Here is a 21,017-nt window from a genome sequence, read left to right on the forward strand (position 1 = left end):
GGAACTGGTTTATTTCTTTGGGGCAAATGTCTGCATGGAAGTTACACACCCTTTTGTGTGTTAAAGGGGACATCCTGCCACACAAAGGAGGACTATGGGGTTTCTAGGGCTTCCTTAAATGAGACATAAGCTGGGATAGGGCTGGTGGATACATTGCCTTGCAGTGAAGATCTACTGTTCATTGCCTTATTTAGAATGGAAGAAGTCAGGGAGACGTGAACTCCTGCCCTATGAGAACCCTCACTTGAGGATTTGCCCCCTGAATGAGGATTGTAACTATAAGATTGTAACAATTATGATAATCATTATGACGCCTCCAGTGTTTCTAGGAGAAATAAAATAAATGCACAGTACTGTCTTAGTGTTCATATCACCAAAATTCCTTAGGGTTGCTCAAAATCAGAAAGGGGAGAGAACATTTTATACTATTTCACCAGTTTTATTTTTCAGAGAAAGAGCCTCCAATAATTTTGTTTTTAAACAATTGTTTTAAATAAAACAATCAACCATCCAACAACACAGCTACACTGCCAGACCATCAAGTAAGGCAGAGTATGCAGCAGTTGCTAATGAGTTGCTGTATTATTCCCTGGAATGAAAAATGGGGCGGGGGAGAAAAGAGGGGAAGGAGGAGAGGAAGTGTTTCACCCTTTTTTTTTCCTGGAGCTTCTTTTCTTTACGAGCAGAGATTAAGCCATGAAATCAACAGGAAAGGTGATATGGAAGAAGCCTCGGCTCTTGTCCTGAGTATTCTTTAAAAGGAAGGAAATGGCTTATTGCAGTTATTTTCATTTGTTTTAGCTTCACTAGGGGTTATCTCCCTTTACTAGCGAGAGTTTCTGCCATTAACCACCACCAAAGAAGGAAAACGTTATATGAATAGCGTGTTTCTTCTGCTGACGTTCACCTTTTTCATATGCAAACGGAGATGATACGGCAAAGTCATCAGGCAAATCTTTAAACATCTTTTCTTAATTTATCTGATTTATTCATTTATTAAAAAGCTACCATGTGGGGGCTCAGGGCAAGGGGGATGAGAGTGCAGGAATCCAGGCAGAGGACGGGGGCTCAGGGCAGGGGTGGGGCCATATAGGAATCAGGGCAGGGTATTGGGAGGGTGGGTTTGTCCTTTTCAGGTATGGTGTTCCACCTGAGCCCTGCAAGGCAGCACTACCAGGAAAAGAGAGAAGAAGAAGAAGGAAGAAGAGAGAAGGGGAAGAGAGGGAAGAAGAAGGAAAAGAGAGAGAGAGAGAGAGAGAGAGAAGAAAAAAAAATTCTCTGAAGAGTGATAGGGGAAGGTGGACCTGGGGGCACTGAGAGCAGCTGGGGGGAGAGGGGCCAGTGCAGTGAGGAGGGTGGACATGGGAGCAGATGGGGGTAGTGGGTTGGGGAGGGTCCTATGGTGATGGTAGCTGAGGGGGGGGCAAAAGGTAGGGAGAAGGGTCATGGCTCCACAGGGAGCTATGGTGACTCATGCTGACAGGGAGGTATGAAGTAGTATGATCCTTAACCACATTCTCCACAACTCCACACCCCACTGCCTTGTGGGTTATCCTGGGAAGGAGGAAGGCTAAGGCAGTAAACCCTGACAGAAAACCCGGAGTGGAGTCTGAAGGCGGTTCAGTGTCAACTTCTGGCACTGTCCCGGCAACTCCTGCAGCTGAGCTGGTACCAGACGTGGAGGTTATCCTCTCCTTTGGACTATATCAGTAAAGCCAAGAGGGGGACACTGGTGTCTGGGCAGTCCAGAGTCTCCATAACAAATGCCCAGGCTCGCGCCCGGAGAGGTACTCCGGCATCACTGAACAGCATTGCATCAACACGGGAGGCAACAGTTACCGGTTATAAGCTCTTGCTCGATTGGCGTAGAGAACGAGCGCCAGGGGTTGCTTTCGATGGTGGGAGGGATCCTCGCATCTCACTGGACAGTCACCGCCCGCCTCAAGCTGGGCAGCCCCCAGCCAATAGGGTACTGTCCTGCCACAGTTCACCTGCCTCGCTGGGTGCGTGAGGCTTAAGGTTCCTGAACCTGACAAGTGACTGAAATTTGGGCACCAGGCAAACCAATAAGAAAATCAACAAGAAATGAGAAACATCAACAATTCAAGCTTGCTTGCTGGAATGTGCGGACCATGCTGACCAGCTTGACTGAAGATCTTCAGGCCATCAGTGACACCCGCAAGACTGCTGTCATCAATGAGGAACTGAAAAGGCTCCGAGTTGATATTGCTGCACTGCAAGAGACGCAACTTGCAGATTCGGGATCTCTAAAGGAAAAGGACTACACATTTTTCTGGCAGGGTAAAGCCCAAGAAGAACCCAGAAAGCATGGTGTTGGCTTCGCTGTCAGAAACACCCTTCTACAAATGGTTGATTTAGTCATGGGCGGATCAGAAAGACTTCTTCAGATCACGCTTCAAACGTGCGCCGGTCCTGTCCACCTGATCAGCGCTTATGCCCCAACCCTGTACGCCACACCAGAAGTAAAAGACAAGTTCTATGACGTGCTTAGTGCTGCTGTAGCGCAAATACCTGCTCGTGAACAACTGTACATCTTGGGTGACTTCAATGCAAGAGTTGGAGCTGATTGGGCCTCATGGTCTTCCTGCTTAGGACACTTCGGTGTGGGAAAAATGAATGAAAATGGACAGCGTCTCCTTGAACTGTGCACGTACCACAGTCTGTGCATCACAAACACATTCTTCCGAACGAAGCCACAGCACAGAGTGTCGTGGAGACACCCACGCTCGAAGCACTGGCATCAACTAGATGTGGTCATCACTAGGCGTAACAACCTCAAAAACGTCCTTCTGACACGCAGCTATCATAGTGCTGACTACGATACAGAGCACTCGCTAGTTTGCTCCAAGCTCAAGCTGAGACCCAAGAAGCTGTACCGCTCTAAACCTGCTGGAAGGCCCCACATTGACGCCAGAAAGACGGCAAACTCGGAGAAAGTTGAAAAGTTCAGAGAGACCCTCCAGGAAAATCTGCGCAGCGGCCATGGGGGCGTCGATGCGACATCCAAATGGCAACATCTGAGGCCTTGTCGGTGTTTGGAAGAAGAGCTAGAAACACGAACGACTGGTTCGAAGCTAACTCTGATGAGATGATTCCAGTCATTGAAAAGAAGCGTGCTGCACTCCTGGAGTACAAACGCTCACTGAGCCACAGTACCCAGCAAGCACTTAGAGAGGCCAGAAGAACAGTACAGCAGACAGCCAGGCACTGTGCCAACAACCACTGGCTCCAGTTATGCAGCAGCATCCAGACCTGTGCCGACTTTGGTAATCTCAGAGGAATGTACGAGGGTATGAAGAATGCATTAGGACCCACCCAGAACAAGATGGCACCTCTGAAATCCAAATCTGGTGAAGTCATCGCTGACAAAGCCAAACAGATGGAGCGCTGGGTCGAGCACTACTCTGAGCTGTACTCACGCGAGAATGTTGTGGTTGACGCAGCCCTCGATGCCATCGAGCTCCTACCAGTAATGGACGAACTGGATCAAGAACCGACTGTGGATGACCTGAAGGCAGCCATCGACAGCATTGCAGCAGGAAAGGCCCCTGGTCAGGATGGTATACCACCAGAGGTAATCAAATGTGTCGCGGACACGCTCCTGGAACCCCTGCATGAGCTACTGTGCCTGTGCTGGAAAGAGGGTGAGGTTCCACAGGATATGCGTGACGCTAACATTGTAATGTTGTATAAGAACAAAGGAGACAGAAGTGACTGCAACAACTACCGTGGAATCTCCCTCCTAAGCGTCACTGGTAAACTGTTCGCTCGCGTCATCCTTGGCAGACTCCAGAAGATTGCTGAGAGGGTGTACCCTGAATCACAGTGTGGATTCCGCGCAGAGAGGTCTACTGTTGACATGGTCTTCTCTCTAAGGCAGCTGCAGGAGAAGTGCAGGGAGCAGAGAGAGCCACTCTACATAGCCTTCATCGACTTGACCAAGGCTTTTGACTTGGTCAGCAGGGATGGTCTGTTCAAACTGCTCCACAAGATAGGCTGTCCTCCACAGTTACTCAAGATGATCCAGTCATTCCACGAAAACATGAGAGGAACCATCCAATATGACGGCGCATTATCGGATGCTTTCAGAATCAGGAGCGGCGTCAAACAAGGATGCGTGCTTGCTCCGACATTGTTCGCGACATGCCTTTGGATCTTCAACAGAGGGCATCTTGCTGCACACAAGATCTGATGGGAAACTGTTTCACCTTGCAAGGCTGAGAGCTAAGACTAAGGTGCGAGAAGTCCTCATCAGAGACATGCTGTTCAGACAATGCTGCTGTAGTGTCTCACACAGAAGACCAGCTTCAAAAACTGCTGGATCGGTTCTCCAAAGCGTGCAAGGACTTTGGGCTTACCATCAGCCTAAAGAAGACAAACGTACTTGGTCAAGATGTTGCTGAATCCCCATCAATCAGCATTGACAACTATACGTTAGAGGTTGTCCACGAGTACGTTTACCTCGGGTCCACCATCACTGACACCCTGTCGTTGGACACTGAGCTAAGTAGTAGGATCGGAAAAGCGGCCACAACTTTTGTCCAGACTCAGCAAGAGAGTGTGGAATAACAACAAGCTGTACACTCACACCAAAATGCAAGTCTACAGAGCCTGCATCCTCAGCACCCTCCTTTATGGCAGCGAGACTTGGACCCTGTATGCCCGCCAGGAAAAGAGGCTGAACGTCTTCCACTTGCGCTGCCTCAGGCGCATCCTTGGAATATCATGGAAGGACAGAGTTACCAACACAGCCGTCCTTGAGCAAGCTGGAATCCCAACCATGCACACCCTCCTCAGGCAGCGTTGACTCCGCTGGCTTGGCCACGTCCACAGGATGAATGATGGAAGGATTCCAAAAGACATCATGTATGGTGAGCTAGCCTCTGGCAAAAGACCCCCCGGACGCCCCCAGTTGCGTTACAAAGATGTCTGCAAGAGAGACCTCAGAGAGGTAGACATCGAGCTGGACAACTGGGAAGAACTAGCAGACGACCGAGGCAGATGGAGGCAGGGGTTACACAAGGGCCTTCAGAAGGGCGAGTTGAAGATCAGACAGCTAGCAGAAGAGAAGCGAGCGCACTGAAAGCACAATAAGGACTTGCCAGACACCCACTACATCTGCAAGAGATGCAGCAAGGACTGTCACTCTCGTGTGGGTCTTTATAGTCACAATAGATGCTGTAAATGAAGTCTTAAATTGAAACTTTAAAGGGCGCGATCCATAGTCTGTACAGACTGAAGGATGCCTACTACTACTACTGTTGGGAGGGTGGGCAGCTCAGAGAGTCCTGAAGCTAAATCTGCCCAGCTAGTGGCTGCTTTCTGGGGCTTGCTGGGATGGTAGGGGCCACACTGCCCGGCTGAGCTCCAGGGTTTGGGCTCCAGCTGTGGGTCCTGGGAGTCCCTTTCCCTTGGGTGGTGGCTGGCAACATGCAAGCCCCTCCCCCAGTGAACCAATATTTTACAGGTGCAGCCATCCCTGTGGTGACTCTGCAGTAGAGCTGTCCCCCACACTTGCTGTCCCCCTCTGATTATTCTGGGGTATAACTGTTCCTACTATCAGGCCCCTCTCTTTCAGTTTAATCACAAGCAATTGAATTACACCACATCCCATTGTCCTGGCAGAACCAAACCTTGATCTTGCTTTAGGTTATTACAAGAGAAAGCTGCATACCAAATGTGGTGGTCCTAGAACTATCATTTAGGAGGAGTTCTTGAGCAAGGGGACTCACACACAGACAGGTAGACAGAAAGTTTCTGAAATATATAGCAGGGCTATGGCTACACTAGCCCCTGCCTTTCGAAAGGGCAATGCTAATGAGACACTTCAAGATATGCTAATGAGGCGATCCATGAATATGCATAATCGCAGCCTCAGCAATTTGAAAGTGTCACTTTCTAATCACGTGTTGCCCACATAGATGGGGTCCTTTTGAAAGGACCCCCTGGACTTCAGAAGCCTCTTATTCCTATTTGGTTTTAGGAATAAGGGGCTTTCGAAGTCTGGGTGAATCCTTTCAAAAGAACCCCATCTACATGGGCGGTGCATGATTTGAAAGTGGCACTTTCAAATCACTGTGGCCGCCATTATGCCAATGAGGCACTGCATAGTCATGGCAGCACATCATTAGCATATCCTGAAGTGTCTCATTAGCATCCCCCTTTCGAAAGGCAAGGGCTAGTGTAGACATAGCCTAGATGAATAATGATGTTCTTTAACATGTCCTTTAATAGTTGAACTGTGTCTCTTGACCACCAGGGACAGCAAATATGAATTAACTGACAAATTGGTTTTTACATAATGAAAAAAAAAATTGTTTACAGTAGGTTATTTAAATTCCAGTGTGCTAGCAGGGGGTGTGTTGTACTTTATTGTTTCTGACTGCAGGCAAATTGACATATTTAAAATCAACTCAGATTCTAGTAATGAGAAACAAAGTGACCCACTTAGCATGTTCACCTGCCGATTAGATAAATGCCCTTTGTATTCAACTCTTTGAAGCCATATGTTGCTCTTAATAAAATGATTTATAAGAGATTATACATTGACTATAATTTATGTTTAATTATTTATTTGGAATACTATGGTTCATTCATAGCATAAATGAACAGTTCAGTCTGTGATCTAGTCAGTGTGGTCGGAAATATTTTAAGACATTTAAAGGATCTGAAAAACCTATTAGACCTTGTATAAGAAATAATAGTTAAAATGGCAGAGCGTGCTTAAGGTTCATATGGATATCTTTGCTCTGTAAGACATTGCAAAAGACATGCACTTTACAGATCTATATTGATATACACTATGCCATCTCCCGATGAAAAAAAATAATTGTATTAGTCCTTGAAGCTCTTGCAGTATGTCCTAGCAAGTAATGATATTGACACTACTAATGAAATATATCTCCTGTTGCCTTTAAACACTAACATTAATATTCTCATTTTATTGTGATAATAATGATTAGCAATGAAAATACTTTAGGAAAAGATTTTCACGCTATATGTATTGCTTATGTAGTAGTAGTCTACTTGTGTAACCCTTTTGAAAGGGTAGCCATTCACGCCTATCAAAATAATATGCTCTGAGCAAATGTTATGTACATTTAAAATCTCTCTTGAAAGTTAATTTAAACTTTTTTTCTAGCTTTCAGAAAATCAATCATGTTCATAATTGCGTAACATGACAAATGGAAACTGTTAATGTTAAACGTTTTTAATGTAACTGTAGCTTTGTGAAAAAGCAGATGAGAAAAGATGAGTTGGAATGAAAACTGAATTTGACACTGTTTCTGTAAATTCCTAGGCCATGGAAGGTGTGACTGTGGGAAATGCAAATGTGATGAAGGCTGGTATGGTGAAGCTTGTCAGTACCCAACCACTTGCAACCTTACACGGAAGAAGAGCAATGAAATGTGTAAGAATTCTCAAGATATTATCTGTTCTAATGCAGGTAAAGATATTTTCCTTATTGGTTAAAGTTCTCCTTTTGTCACCTTGTATATCATGATGACATTTTACATGTTTTAATTAAAACTTCATGCAACAGGTTTTTAAACATTAATTAGTATAGTTGCAGAGACATACTGCACTTCTGTGAAAATCTATTTGTGAGCATATTTGTGTGTAATGCAATTCAGATAATACAATGAAAATACGTCAGTGAAGTGAATCTTTTCTTTGAAATTCACATGAATGTTAGCTGTTCTGAGTGACTTCTATATCCCTAAGAATCAGTGGAAAATAAAGTAACCTAATCTATAGCCTGCAGATTTCTAGGTATGATATGTAATGCTAGTTTATACTTTTTCCAAGGATTTATTTGAAAAGCTTTTTTATAACTTGAAAATTACCTCTAAAGAGTACTCAGAATGTTTGCTCATCCATAGCTATTTTAAATTGATGAAGATTCCAGCTGTGCCAGATGTTTTACCCATCAAAAGGATGTGGTTAGAGCATGAACACTAAGAGGGCTTAGGTTTTTGTTTTGATAAGATGCAAATGAGGCATTTGCAAACATGCCTTCTGGAAATTTAAACAGATGCTTTAACACTGATTATTAAAACTTATGACAAACATTTGCCACCTAATTTTGGTTAGAGCACCTCCAGCCAAAACCCTTCTGCAATCTGACTGGTTGCAACTGTTTTTCTCCTTCATTTACATTTTATGATTGGTGCTAATCTCTGTGGGAATTATCCAAGCAGGTAAACAGGAGAAGATAGAACTGTCCTGTCGATCCAGCTGCACAACCTTAGAATTTTGGTGGACACTTGCAGGCAATCAGAACCAAAATCAGATTCTTTTGATGAACATTCACAAATCTCTAACAACCTAGCAGTAGGGGGAGTTGCTAAGTCCGCACTCTTTTGCCCAAAGTTGTCAGGACATTAATTTACATATAATCCCATACATGTTCGTAGTTTTATACTTATGGAATGAATATTAAGAAGTCCTGTGGCACCTTATAGACTAACAGATTTTTTTTTGGCCTACATGTCTGACGATGTGGGTCTTTGTCCATGACAGTTTATGCTCCATTAAATCTGTTAGTCTATATAGTGCCACAGGATTTCTTGTTGTTTTCGTGGATACAGACTAACATGACTGCACCCCTGATACTTTCAGGATAGTTATCTTATTCATTTTTGCATCTTGGCACTAAACAGGGGGCCATCACCATTTCTTTGCTGGAGATAAGACAGCAAAAGTACTAGGAATTATGTGAGCTGAATTTAATCTATGTTAAGACATTTGTTACTTAACTTCAGACTGGCAAGGAATTAAGGTAGGACTGGTTGGTGAAGAATCAGGCTGCATCTACACTACTAGATAAAATCAATTGTATGAAAATCTATTTCTTAACGCTGGGTTTTATCCATTCAATTTTGAGCATTTTCACCTTCCCACATGCTCCCCACGAAATCGACTTACTGCTGCTACACACAAGTAGCTTAAATTGAGTGCTGCTGCAGTGTATTGTGGGAACCTACCCCACAGTTCCCTGAGCCCTGTTATATTCTGACCCCACAAGTAGATGTAGGTATATGACACCATCTTCCCACATTTCATTCCCCTATTTCCCCCGCCATGTTTAGTATATTTAAATAGACGTGGCTGTTACACTGAAACTAGAATGAATCGTCAGTAATGGGCCAGGGCAGCTAAAAGACGGCACACAGTTGACAATCATGAAAATTTTATGACTGCCCACAGAGGTCCTTTCAGGACATGCGTAGGGATTTAGGCCACCTGGGAAAGAAGACCCTTATGCCCAGGTAGACACGGTTGTTACACTGAAATTCAAATGATTCATCAGGGTAAAAGACCCCAGACTACAGCCAGGTTTGCACATGGAAAAGAAGACCCTTAAGACATGAACATTCCCTGCTGCAAGCCTTACTTCAACAACTGTGGTAATTGTATAGCTAATGCATTGCCTTCATTGAGACATGTATGGCTGGGGGCAGCTACAAGACCCCTGGCTACAGCCAGCCCCTGAAAATTGTGACCCTCACTGTGCACAATCTGCCTGGCACCTCGAGCGGCAAGTCCTTTTTTGGTTTGGGGTCAAGGCATGTGACACGGCTGGAAGTGGGAATGTTCCAGACTGTGTGGCGCCTCCGGGGGGAGGGAAGAGAGGGGAATTGGGGGACAGGACAACATGTAAAGGGCTGAAAAGAAGTTTCTCGTACTACCAGAGAAGCACGACACACACCCCTCCACACACACAGCTTAGCTGACACATGGTACAGGGGGCCAGCGGCAGGCGCCAGGCAGCACAGGGGAAAAAAGGCAGCTACTAGGGGTGTACACAGAAGCACTAACCCCACAGCTGTGCCTCTAGTAAAGAAAAAGAGGAGATTTTTCAGCCTCTCATGACCCTACAGCCACAGGCTTGCAGGTGCCAAATTGCAACGGTCCTGTTGCCTAGTTTCAATGCAATTGAGAGCAGTGGAGATGTAAGAGGCCAGAGCGGAGAACTGTGGGGCACATACAGGACGTCTGTGGAGGCTAATGAATTTAATTTAAAGACATGCTGCATCCTCACTACCCTTCATGCAGATTTTTAAATTCGAATAGAGCGCTACACCCATCGGGTTACTTCGATTTTAAGATTTCGATATCATGTCAATTTTAGTGGTCCATAAATTGAGCTAATGGAATTTACAGTGAGGACAGGCACTGGGGAAAAATTGGGCTAACTGAGTTAAAACCGATTTTATCTCATAGCATAGACGCCGCCTCAGTCAGATATTCAGTTTTAAAAAGGGAGGTGGTTTGTGTGGAGGGAAAGCTCTCCTTAAAGAGTAGGTTTTTGTGTAACCAGAGCTGGACTCTCTCTCTCCTTTCTTTTTCCTTTGTTTTATACAAAAACCTTTAGTTTTCCCCTTGGTGAACCTTAAAACATTGCAGTAAGACCCAAGGTTGCAGAAATTCTCTTTGTGGCAGATATCTGGTTACTGGGCCTAAGTGCGTTTTATGTAGTCAGTTTATATTGTCATGTTTTGAAATTCGCTTTAGTCAGTAGTGAAACACTCTCTTACAGCTTGTCAGATAAGGAGATATTGATGGGCAACAGGAAGTGTTGAACAACAGAGAGTCATTAGCAAGTCTGCCATCAGAAATGAGCCATGATACATTGTGTCAAAGAGAGAGTGAGATGAGAGAAACTACATAAACCAAGTGACTGGCTTACCATGTTGGACAAGAGAAGGACCAAGAATTGGTCATAAATCAACACCCAGGCAGCTCTCTCTCTGCTAAACATCATGTAGTGCCAGATGATCAGAGGTGGCTAAGCAGTCGTGGAAACATAACATACACAGGCACTTCACTTAGACACGCAAATAATTAGTGTATATGTGTATATATGGAAACATTTAAGCTGGAGTTCTGTGTTTTGTGAGGAGTTCCAGGACCTGCTCTGCTACCTGTTTCTTTCTAGGTTGAGTTTAAAATACTCTTGAACTTCCTTAATTTGGGCATTTGTAATTCATAAACACCTGTAGTTTGAAAGCTTCCCCTGCCTCCCCACAACCCACGCCATGGATGGAGCACCACAATGATAATAAAAAGCAAGTAAGTTTAAATACAGTGCAGCGAAACAAAAAGTATACATATTTGTATATATGCACAACAATAGATATGTATTATTATTACTATTATTTTGTTTTTATTATCATATGCAGGTAATTAAGCAGAAAACCACTAATTGTACAGTACAGGGCTCTGCCACTTGTCATTTTTACAAGATAGTCTCTAGCACAAGTTTATTTTGTAAACGTGAGAAATGGCAGACCACCGTACCAGTGCTGTGACTAGATAATTTTGTGCCCGAAGCAAGAATATAAAATTGCACCCCCTCATGTTGCAGGGTGTGCGTGTGTCACCCTCAGAACCCCTTGGCCTTACTCCTGCCACGTGAATTTTGTTATGTGCAACATGATGAAGGTGATGTCACCCATCAGCTGCACAATGGAGGTGTACATAAAGAGACTTCATTCTGCTCGGACAGGGAAAAGTTGCAGGGTGGGGGAACATTGACTGCAACCATACCCTACCAGAACCACATGACACTCTCCCAAACTGCTTTTTGGTCACAAACCCTACACTTTCAATGCTGTGAAATTTGAGACAGCTGAAATGATGGAATTTACAATTTTCAAAATCCTATGACCATGAATTTTGATCAAAATGAACCATTAACTTGGTAGTGCCCTAGTAACAGTAGAAGTGCTAGAGCAGACAGCCATCCAGAGCCATCAGAATTTAATAACTGTGGTGTACAGTTCTGCTCAGAGCAAATTCTAGTTTAAAACAATAGTAAATCAATCCAGTGGCAACCAAAGCCTCGTTCCACTATGAGGAGAGGAACTGGTGGCATCAGTTGGGTAATTTCAACATTAGATAATTTGGGTGACATGAAAGATAGTGAGAATAAGTTCAGAGGATGTCACTATAGTTATAATACTATTGTGAGACAGCCGGCGGAGTACCTGGAATGTTATAGGCACAATATCACAGATGTGTTCTGCTGTTACTCCTACTGAAAGAAGAAAGAGAGCTCCCTCTTGGTGCTGCTGATTCCTAAACTTTCATCCTCTCATCCGGGCAAGAAGCATCCACCCTCCTGACCTTCTTTTCAGAGTTATTCCTTGCTCCAGTAACCTTCCCTTTTGGGAGGAAAAAACACCTGTTAGGGGCTATTTGTGGATGAGTCACACAAACAGACCCAGCCAGCACAGTAATTTGGTTACATTCAGACAGCACTGTATCCCAGAAAGTAGGATTAATAGTCTGATGTAAATTATCACAGATTTAGAGTTTTAGAACTCAACATTCCTGCATGTTCTTTAGTTGGTTCATTGATAAGAATTATATTTATCATATAAACAGCCATAACTCATAAGCAGCAGGGCTGTGATCTAGAGGGAGTCTTAGTAAATGGGGAACAGGGAAGAAAAGCATGCTGGAGATACTTCTCTGTATTTTACTGCTCATCCTCCCTGTAGCAATTGACTCGAAAGTGATCAAGTAAAACCCAAAGCCACTAGCCAAGGGCTAGGTTGTATTACCTAAACTCACTTCTCTAATAAAACAAAAAAGCAGTCAAGTAGCACTTTAAAGGCTAACAAAATAATTTATTACATAATTTTGTTAGTCTTTCAAGTGCTACTTGATGACTTTTTTTTGTTTTGCTAGAAAACAGACTAACATGGCTATCTCTCTGTCACTTATCTAAGTCACTTTGGCTCTCTTGTTAACTGAGTGCTGACTGAAAGAACCACAGAGTCAAGAAAACTGCAAGTTTGTAACAAATTGAAAATGGGAGGTTGAAGCAAACTTCAATTTTAATACACACTGCATCTTTCCCCTCCCCACTATATTTTGTGTGCATCTATTTAAACGATTTTTGCCAATTCTATACATTGTTTCCTTATGATGTTAACTTTAGACTTATCTAAACTCATTTTTCCTTCAGAGTGGGTGCTGGAGGGAGGTTCTTCACACAGATATCTTAAAAACAAGCAACCCTCAGAAATGCAATGTGTTACACAGCATACATCGCTGGCAATGCATTTTTCCATTTGTAATGTAGTGGTCTCTAAGACTCACGTTAAATGATCTGGCTGTAGGAGCAACTGGCAGTGGGGGAGAGACCAACTAAAAATGCTATTAAAGCCTGAGCTGCTGCTGCTTCTGTAAGCAGTACTTTTCATTGCATGGCCTAATAAGCAACTCAGACAAGATTCCATTACATGCAAGTAGTCACCACCTTGTGTGTGGGATGGAAGATATTAGAACAACACTTTTTTACCTATAAAGTGGCAACCATGTAATCATTTGCTTCTTCCTAACACAGAAATGCCTGCTTTTAACACTGTGGAAAATAATTAACCATTTCTCCATTAGCATAAAATGACAATGAGTCCTTTTTAAGAGTTGGAATTAATAGCTATCTGCCTTTCAGTAGTAGTCCCATCATGCAAATTGAACTCTTGTCTTATTGCCTTCACTATCTTACCAAAATGGTAGAAGAAAGAACAGTACATGCCAAATATATAGTAGGTAGACAGTCGTGTCCAATGATGACGTCTTGAGCTTGCACAGGCTCGTTGGTTGTAGACTCGCATGTGGCTGAGGAGTCCACACTTTGAATGGCATGGGCATTCACAGTGGGGGCAAGGGAATTGTCTTGGCTCTGTTGGTGCAGCTCCTCCTGTTGCTTTCTTCCTTTCACGAGTATCAATGAGGCGTACGTGTTGCTGCTCTTCCAAGTTGTCATAAGTGTGTCGTACGAGAGCACGCCAGCCTGTGCAGTCTTGTGCATGCTGCTCTAGCTGATCTGGTTTTAAACCAGCCTGAGCAACGTTGGTATAAAGACTGCATGAAGATCTCTTGCAAGGCCTACCTGGATTCCTTTTGCCCTGGGAGAGTTCACCGTAGAGGAGTTGTTTAGGGATTCGTGACTCCTCCATTCGTATGACGCACCCTGTCCAGTGAAGCTGGGCTTCCAGAACTATGGCTTCGATGCTTGTGGTTCCTGCTCTGTTCAGGACTTCCAGGTTCATAACTTTGTCCTGCCATTGAATGTGCAGTATTGACCTCAGGCTGCGTGTGTGGAAGTGCTCCAGCAGTTTTATATGTTTTCTGTACAAGGTCCAGGTTTCACAGCCATACAGGAGACTGGTCAGGGCTACAGCCTTGAACACTTTCAGTTTAGTGGACTGTCAGATATTGTGCTGATTCAACACTCGCACTCTCAGACATCCTAGTGCCCGGCTGGCCTGGCAGATTCTGCCATTGATTTCTTTGTCAAGGGAGCCATCATTGGCTATCACACGGCCAAGGTACTTGAACTCCTCTACTGTTTTTAACTCTGTTCCTTCAATACAGATTGAAGCAGGGAGAGCAGCAGACCCTGGAGCAGGTTGAAACAGTACCTTGGTCTTTCCTAGGCTGATGGTCAAACCAAAGAGGCCAAATATTTAGCTTAGTGTTTAATAGCAGAAATCACATAGTATGGAACAGACTCCCTTCACATATCAAGTGGCCAATAATGCTGAAAAGCCACAAACTGCAACTCCCTGGCCCCCCAGCCCAAACCGTTCCCCCTGGCCCACCTCAACTGCAGAAGGCACAGGACTGGAGATGGGGGTGGGAGAATATTGGTGGGGGGTGGCTGCAGGTCTCTTGAGTCCACTGGGCCCAATGACTGCCTTGGCTGGGGACAGATGCTCAATAAACCTGTTTAATGCTGTCTGGGAGTCACTGAAGGCTAGAGAATGTGAGGGGGGGAGAAGGGAGCATAGAGGGGCACTGCTCCCTCTGGGCATGGACCCCCGGGGGCAGAGGGAGAGGACTCCCTGAGGGGCCCAGAGCAGAGACAGGTGTGCGGGGGCTCTGAGACATGTGGTCCCAGGAGGTACAGAGGCTACCCTGACAGAGAGGGGACCCCTGAGGAGGGGGTTCCCCCTGGGGACTGTACAGAGCAGAGCCTGGAGCTTGGGAGTCCAGAACACTTGCCAGGCCAGCACTGGCCCCCAGCCCCCAACCCCTGCCAGCCCAGCCCAAAGGCCCAGCCATGGCCCCTGCCAGCTCCTGGTCCCCAGGCCCCACTCTCCGCCCCCACCCCCCACCTTAAACCCCACACACAGACCCAGCCAAAATGCTCCACTCCACATCCTGTGTCCCTGGGCCACCCTACCTCATATAGTGCTGAGCTCCAGTGCTACTGCTGAGTGCTGCCCATACTGCTGCTGCTTCTCTGCCACTCCCACCGCCTCCTCCAAATGCCCTCCCACTCCCACCTTGCCATGCTAAGTAATGGAACGCAATTTAATTGGTTTAATGCCTGAGTTTCATTAGCTAGTGTGGCACAGCAGGGCAAGGAAGATTAGGGAAGGGAGGGAGTGGAGGAGGAGTCAGCTGGGAGGCCGTAGCATCCCAAGCTGCAAATGGCTTCTTAAAGAGCTGTATGTGGCTTGGATGGAGCCACCCAGCTGACTCTTAAAAATGGTACCACTGGGCATATTAACTGTGCCCCCTCAGCTATACCACCTGAGGCAAGTGCCTCTCTTGCCCACCCCCCCCCCCCCCGCCACTTGTTATGTCTATGCTCTGTGCTGTACAATTAGTGGTTTTCTGCTTAATTACCTATCTATGATAAAAGCAAAAGAACAGTTTAAATATCACGCATTAAGGATTTCCCTTATGACATGGTATACATGTACAGTACTCTGTAAAGTTTTGCACATACAGAAGCTTTAGTAATATAGACTTTGTTTACCCTTCACTGTGGTGAACACCTATGTCCTGGAAAATTCCATAATCTGGTATAACCTGTTTCCTAAAATTGCTGGATTAAAGAGGTTCAGGTGTATACCACTTTTGATAAAGACCTAAATGAGGGTATGGCTCTAACCATATCAATTGTAATCAGCACAAATGCATGAGCTGGAGCCCCTTGAGGTTAAAAGAGAAGGAGGTGCTTTGAATATACCCCATCCATCTCCCACCTCTTGGCCAAAAAAGGCCTGAGTTTGTTCACTTCTGGGACTCTTTGAAAGCCTAATAAGTTGAGCAGCAATTCGAGGTGCTGAAACTAAAGCAAATGGGGGTACATTGTCAGGCTTGGGGAAGGAATGCTTTAGTTGTGTAATTTCTTTTGTTCACAGGCTATGATTGGTGTTGTGTGAGATTGGCCACTGGGTTTCTACTATTGTTTTGTTTAGTTATGGACTATGGGTGGTTTTTTTAATTATTTATCAGATTGCCTAGAACCTGGAACACCTGCATCTATGTGTGAAACTGAAGTAAACAAGTCAATCAACCAAACGTGTCTTTGTTCGTATAATTGCCCAGTCAGGCACCAGGTCCTTCACCCAGGGAGTTGATCTTCACAGCTTTATTTTTGGGGTCTCAGGTTCATATCTGAAGCAGAAATATGTACCAGAAGCATAGGAGCCCAACTCCCCAATGCATTTTAAACAAATGCATGCACAGTTGTACAGAAAACTGGTTGATTAACTTGTAATGAATAACTTTTCTCTACTAGATTTATATTTGTGAATCATCTTTTGATAAATTGGGGTTTTCTTGAAGTTATCCATTACCCAACATTATTTGCTAAATAACTTCAGCAAATGTTTCTAGATTTGTAGTTTATTTGTAAGCTCTTGTCATAGTTTTTAAATTTGAGTTGTTTAGCTTGGACTTGTAGGTTCCAGGACATGGTTTTATTTCTGGTCAGAATGAGGATGACACTTGGTCAGTTGCTATTGTAAGTACAAATCTGAATGGAAAAATTTATTTCTCCAGTAGTGTTATGCACAATTAACTTACATGTGCTACTTTGGGAACCATTTTTTATTCCAGAAAACTCACTTACTGAAATATTTGTGGAAAGCAAACACACAAGAAGCATCAAAAGAGCTGAAGCAACCTCGTAAATAACTTTGGAATACAGATTACTGAGTTTCTTGTTTATTCTGGTAGCACCTAAAGGCTAACTAGGAGCAGTGGGACAGGGAATGTACAAACACAGAATAAGAAAGTTCTTGCCCAACAAACTTGCAATCTAAATATACAGTAATCTTTATTTGTATTATAACATTTCAGAGCCCTAGCCAGGGCACCATTCTGCTTGGAAATGTACAAACCCAGAAGGAAAACACAGTGTCTGCCCCAAAGAGCTTACAGTCTAAGACAAGAGACAACAAATGGATGTAGAATACAAGATGGGGGAGTACAAGGAAACAATAAATACAGTCTCAACTGTGCTGAATGCTTTGCTGTCCAGAGTGTCAAAAATAACTCAGATACTGTAATCAAGCCAGCTGACAAAGGAGGTGCTGTTGTCATCATGAATAAGTTAGACTTCGAACAGGAGGCAGCTACAGAACTATCCAACACCACATTTTACAGACCTCTTTCCTCAGATCCCACTTTAGAATTTCATATGACAATATCAATAAGGCAATATTATCCAGTATGATGAGCTGTGGTTCCAGTGCACCCACAGAGAAAAGGAATGAAATATAACATATGAGCAGAGTCATCACTGTCATGACCATTGTACATTGTATTAGTTCCAAGCATTTTGTTTTGCTATTTAAGCTCTTTCAGACATTTGTGCATGATTTGTCAATCTTTTACAAATAACATGCATGTTAATAAATCCGTCCACTTTCAGTGGAACCACACCCTCCTTTATGAGATCCATCACAAACAGGGAAACATGTCCTTCGAAGTCTGTGCTGTATGGAGGAAGACAGTCTGGGTATATGAAGATATTATCATAGATGCAACCAGCAGTTCTTCAAATGCATTAATTAACCCAGAGTTTGAAGACTTCCAGTCAATCGCTGAAGGGAAAAATGAGCCCTTAGTATACAGGTAGCAGTGGAATTCCATTTTTCCAGAAGTTCTCCATTAACTTCAATAGCAGGTACATGAGATTGTTCCATCGGTGAAGTTTGGTGGAGCACCTTGGTCTTTTTGATGTTCAGTGTGAGGCTGAGATTCTTGTTTGATTCAGTGAAGGCACTTAAGATGGTCTGAAGGGCTGCAGGAGAGAGAGCAGCAACCATGTTGTCATCCGCCTTCTGGAGTTCCATGGTTGAGGTCGTGGAGGTCTTGCTTTTAGCTTTCAGTCTCCTGAGATTGAAAAACCTCATGTTCATTCTATAGACAGTCTTCATGCCATCTGGAAGCTTGCCATGAATGAGGTGTAGGGTCATGGCAATGAAGGTAGTGGAGCATTTCCCATACAGTGGAAGTCATCTTTCCACTAAGGTTGACACTGATACAGAAATCCAGCATCATCTGGGCCGTGCAAGGTCTGCTTTTGTTTGCCTGAGAGAAAATGTCTTTGAGAACTGGGATATCTATTCCAAGACAAAGCTCCTTGTTCACTGTGCAGTGGTTGTTCCAATACTACTGTATGCGCGTGAAGCTTGGACAACATACAAGCTTCATTTGAAAGCACTTGACTAATATCATCAACACTTTATCAAGAGTGTATCTCTTGGGAGGATAGGCGCACGAACACTAGCATCCTGGAAGAGTCGAACACGATCAGCATCAAAGCCGTTATCATTGATCAAAAGGGTTGTTGGATTAGTCACGTGGTTTGGATGTCTGATCAGTGCCTGCCAAAACACTGTTTTCTGAGTTGGAGTAAGGACAGAGGAGCATTGGGGGCCAGTGGAAGTGATATAAGGACATGCTGAAGGCACACATGAAAAAGTGCAACAGCAGTATGGACACTTGGGGGAATCTTGCACAAGACCGTCCCCACTGGAGAATGGTAATCCACGAGGGGATAGTGCAATTTGAGAGGTCCCACTGCAATGCAGATGAGGAGAGGCAGAGAAGAAAAAAAGTGTGTCAAAAACTGCACTGCATCCCTCCAACAGTTACCAATGCCTGTCTCTTCTGTGACAAGATCTGTGGCTCCAGAATTTGGATGATCAGCCATCAGTGGACTGACAAATAGGAGGGTGACATGAAGATATCCTACCAATTATTGAGTAACTGCCAAAAAAAATAGTGAAATAGTAGAAAATAGTGTTGAGTATTTGACCAGTTCAGAAATAATTGGCCAGCTGACTATGAAATATTGGCCAAATATTGTCAGATAACTTTGCAAATGGTCAACTAGTTTAAAGAACTAATTTATTAGAATAACATCAGTTATAAAAAAAAAAAAAGACTTTATGGTCTCCAATAGGCTTATGCTTAAATATTCATGCCTGATTACAAAAACAGTTGCCTAACTTATTTTAACTCTGAAAAATATAAACAATGAAATTAAAATCTTAAAAAGTTAAAGAATGGTGCCAGGGTACCATCGAAAGTTGGACTGCCACTTATATGAGGGTATTCTGGATGAAATATTTTATGGTATTTGACCATTGCCAAATAGGCAACTGACTGTACAAATAATGTCAGACAATTGACTAGTTTGCCAAGCCTACTGAAAACTACATTAACAGACCAAGGAATCTTCCTTGTTTGTCCATGAATGTTGCAGAGAAGTTTAAGGTCAGTGAAATAGGTGATCACCTTACACTCTTGTGTCAAATATCCCTTCAATGTACATCCTTGAAGAAAAAGTCCACATTTCCATTAGACATTTCTGATTACACCTTGGTACTTACTGGTTGTTTCACATTTGCACTGCAATTAGCTAGGTAGTTGGCAAATTAAAGATATTGCTGTGATAATTACTGTCTAAAGTTGGGTCTCCTTCCCTGATGTCTGAGCATGTGTTCTTACTGCAGGCATTAGTTCAGGCAGATGTCTTAGGATTTTCCTCATCTCACAACATTGAGACCACTTTCTCCATACTAGGATTGTGCAGAGGATATTAGGAAGTTCTGGGACTCTCTCAATATAATGAGGGAATTCTTCCAATGTTATTTCTAAGATTCCAATTATAAAGTCATGCTCTTTTGCTGCCATATGGCCATTGAATTGGACAAAGTCAGATGCCATCCTTGAGAAGCTGGCTGTGCAGAATTACATTTTTTTCCTGCATGAGAAAGAGAATGTCTTCCACTATTGCACTCATGTTTGTGGAGTTCATGATGTCTCTAGCATATATGTGACCAGGTAGTCCTTGGGGTGAATTTTACTGGGCTCACAAGAAATATCCTACTTCCTGTTATGGTTATTTATTCTTTGTAGAGTGAGACAATTAAAAAAATCTACACTTCAGATGACAAGTATCAGAGAGGTAGGCGTGTTCGTGTGCATCTTGGAGAACATCAAGAAGTCCTGTGGCACCTTATAGACAAACAGATATTTTGGAGCATACGCTTTTGTGGGCAAAGACCCGCATCATCTGTTGTAGCAGGTCTTTGCCCATGAAAGCTCATGCTCCAAAATATCTGTTAGTCTATAAGGTGCTACAGGACTTCTTGTTACACTTCAGATGGACTCCCTAAGCCCTCATGTTATGTGAAGTTTTCAATAAGCACAGCAATAAAGTGTATAAAACTGCCCCTGTATTAATTAAAACAGCAACAACTACTCTTTCTTTTAATTGTAATCACATATTTATATTTTATATTTAAAGGTGTATGCCAGTGTGGCAGATGTAAGTGTGAGAATTCAGATGGGAATGGACTGATCTATGGTAAATTCTGTGAGTGTGATGACCGAGAATGCCTGGATGATGAAACAGAAGAAATCTGTACAGGTAAGTGCATTTGTAAATAAGTACGATAAGAAGAGCAGTCACATCTGGTTGAAACATGCGGCAGAGTTATACAGTGTTTCAGATTTTTATTTATTGGAGTTATAAAAGTGACTTCTTTGTACCAGTCACTGAGACAAAGAGATAAATAGCAACCCATAGCCAGGCAACCCATTATGAATGGTGATTAAAAATTCAGATGGGAAAGTGGGCTGAACAATAAGCCGAGAAACACAGCAGCTGGGAGACACTGTCTCCTTTTATGAAGAAAACCAGGAGTCAGGATGCATAGCAA

The 21,017-nt window shown here is 43.6% G+C and overlaps 1 protein-coding gene across 2 annotated transcripts in view; it reads left to right on the top strand.

The window, feature by feature from the left end:
* The window catches only part of ITGBL1 (integrin subunit beta like 1), a 319,100-nt gene that overhangs the window by 148,085 nt on the left and 149,998 nt on the right, over positions 1-21,017 (top strand). For both annotated transcript variants that reach the window (XM_074983153.1, XM_074983152.1), the window contains exons 3-4: positions 7,322-7,468; positions 20,603-20,725. In XM_074983153.1, coding sequence (XP_074839254.1) covers positions 7,429-7,468; positions 20,603-20,725 — 163 coding nt within the window. In that variant the 5' untranslated portion in view covers positions 7,322-7,428. The remainder of the gene's footprint in view (positions 1-7,321; positions 7,469-20,602; positions 20,726-21,017) is intronic.

Source organism: Carettochelys insculpta, chromosome 1 (genome assembly GCF_033958435.1).
Source record: "Carettochelys insculpta isolate YL-2023 chromosome 1, ASM3395843v1, whole genome shotgun sequence".
NCBI classification, from domain to species: domain Eukaryota; kingdom Metazoa; phylum Chordata; order Testudines; family Carettochelyidae; genus Carettochelys; species Carettochelys insculpta.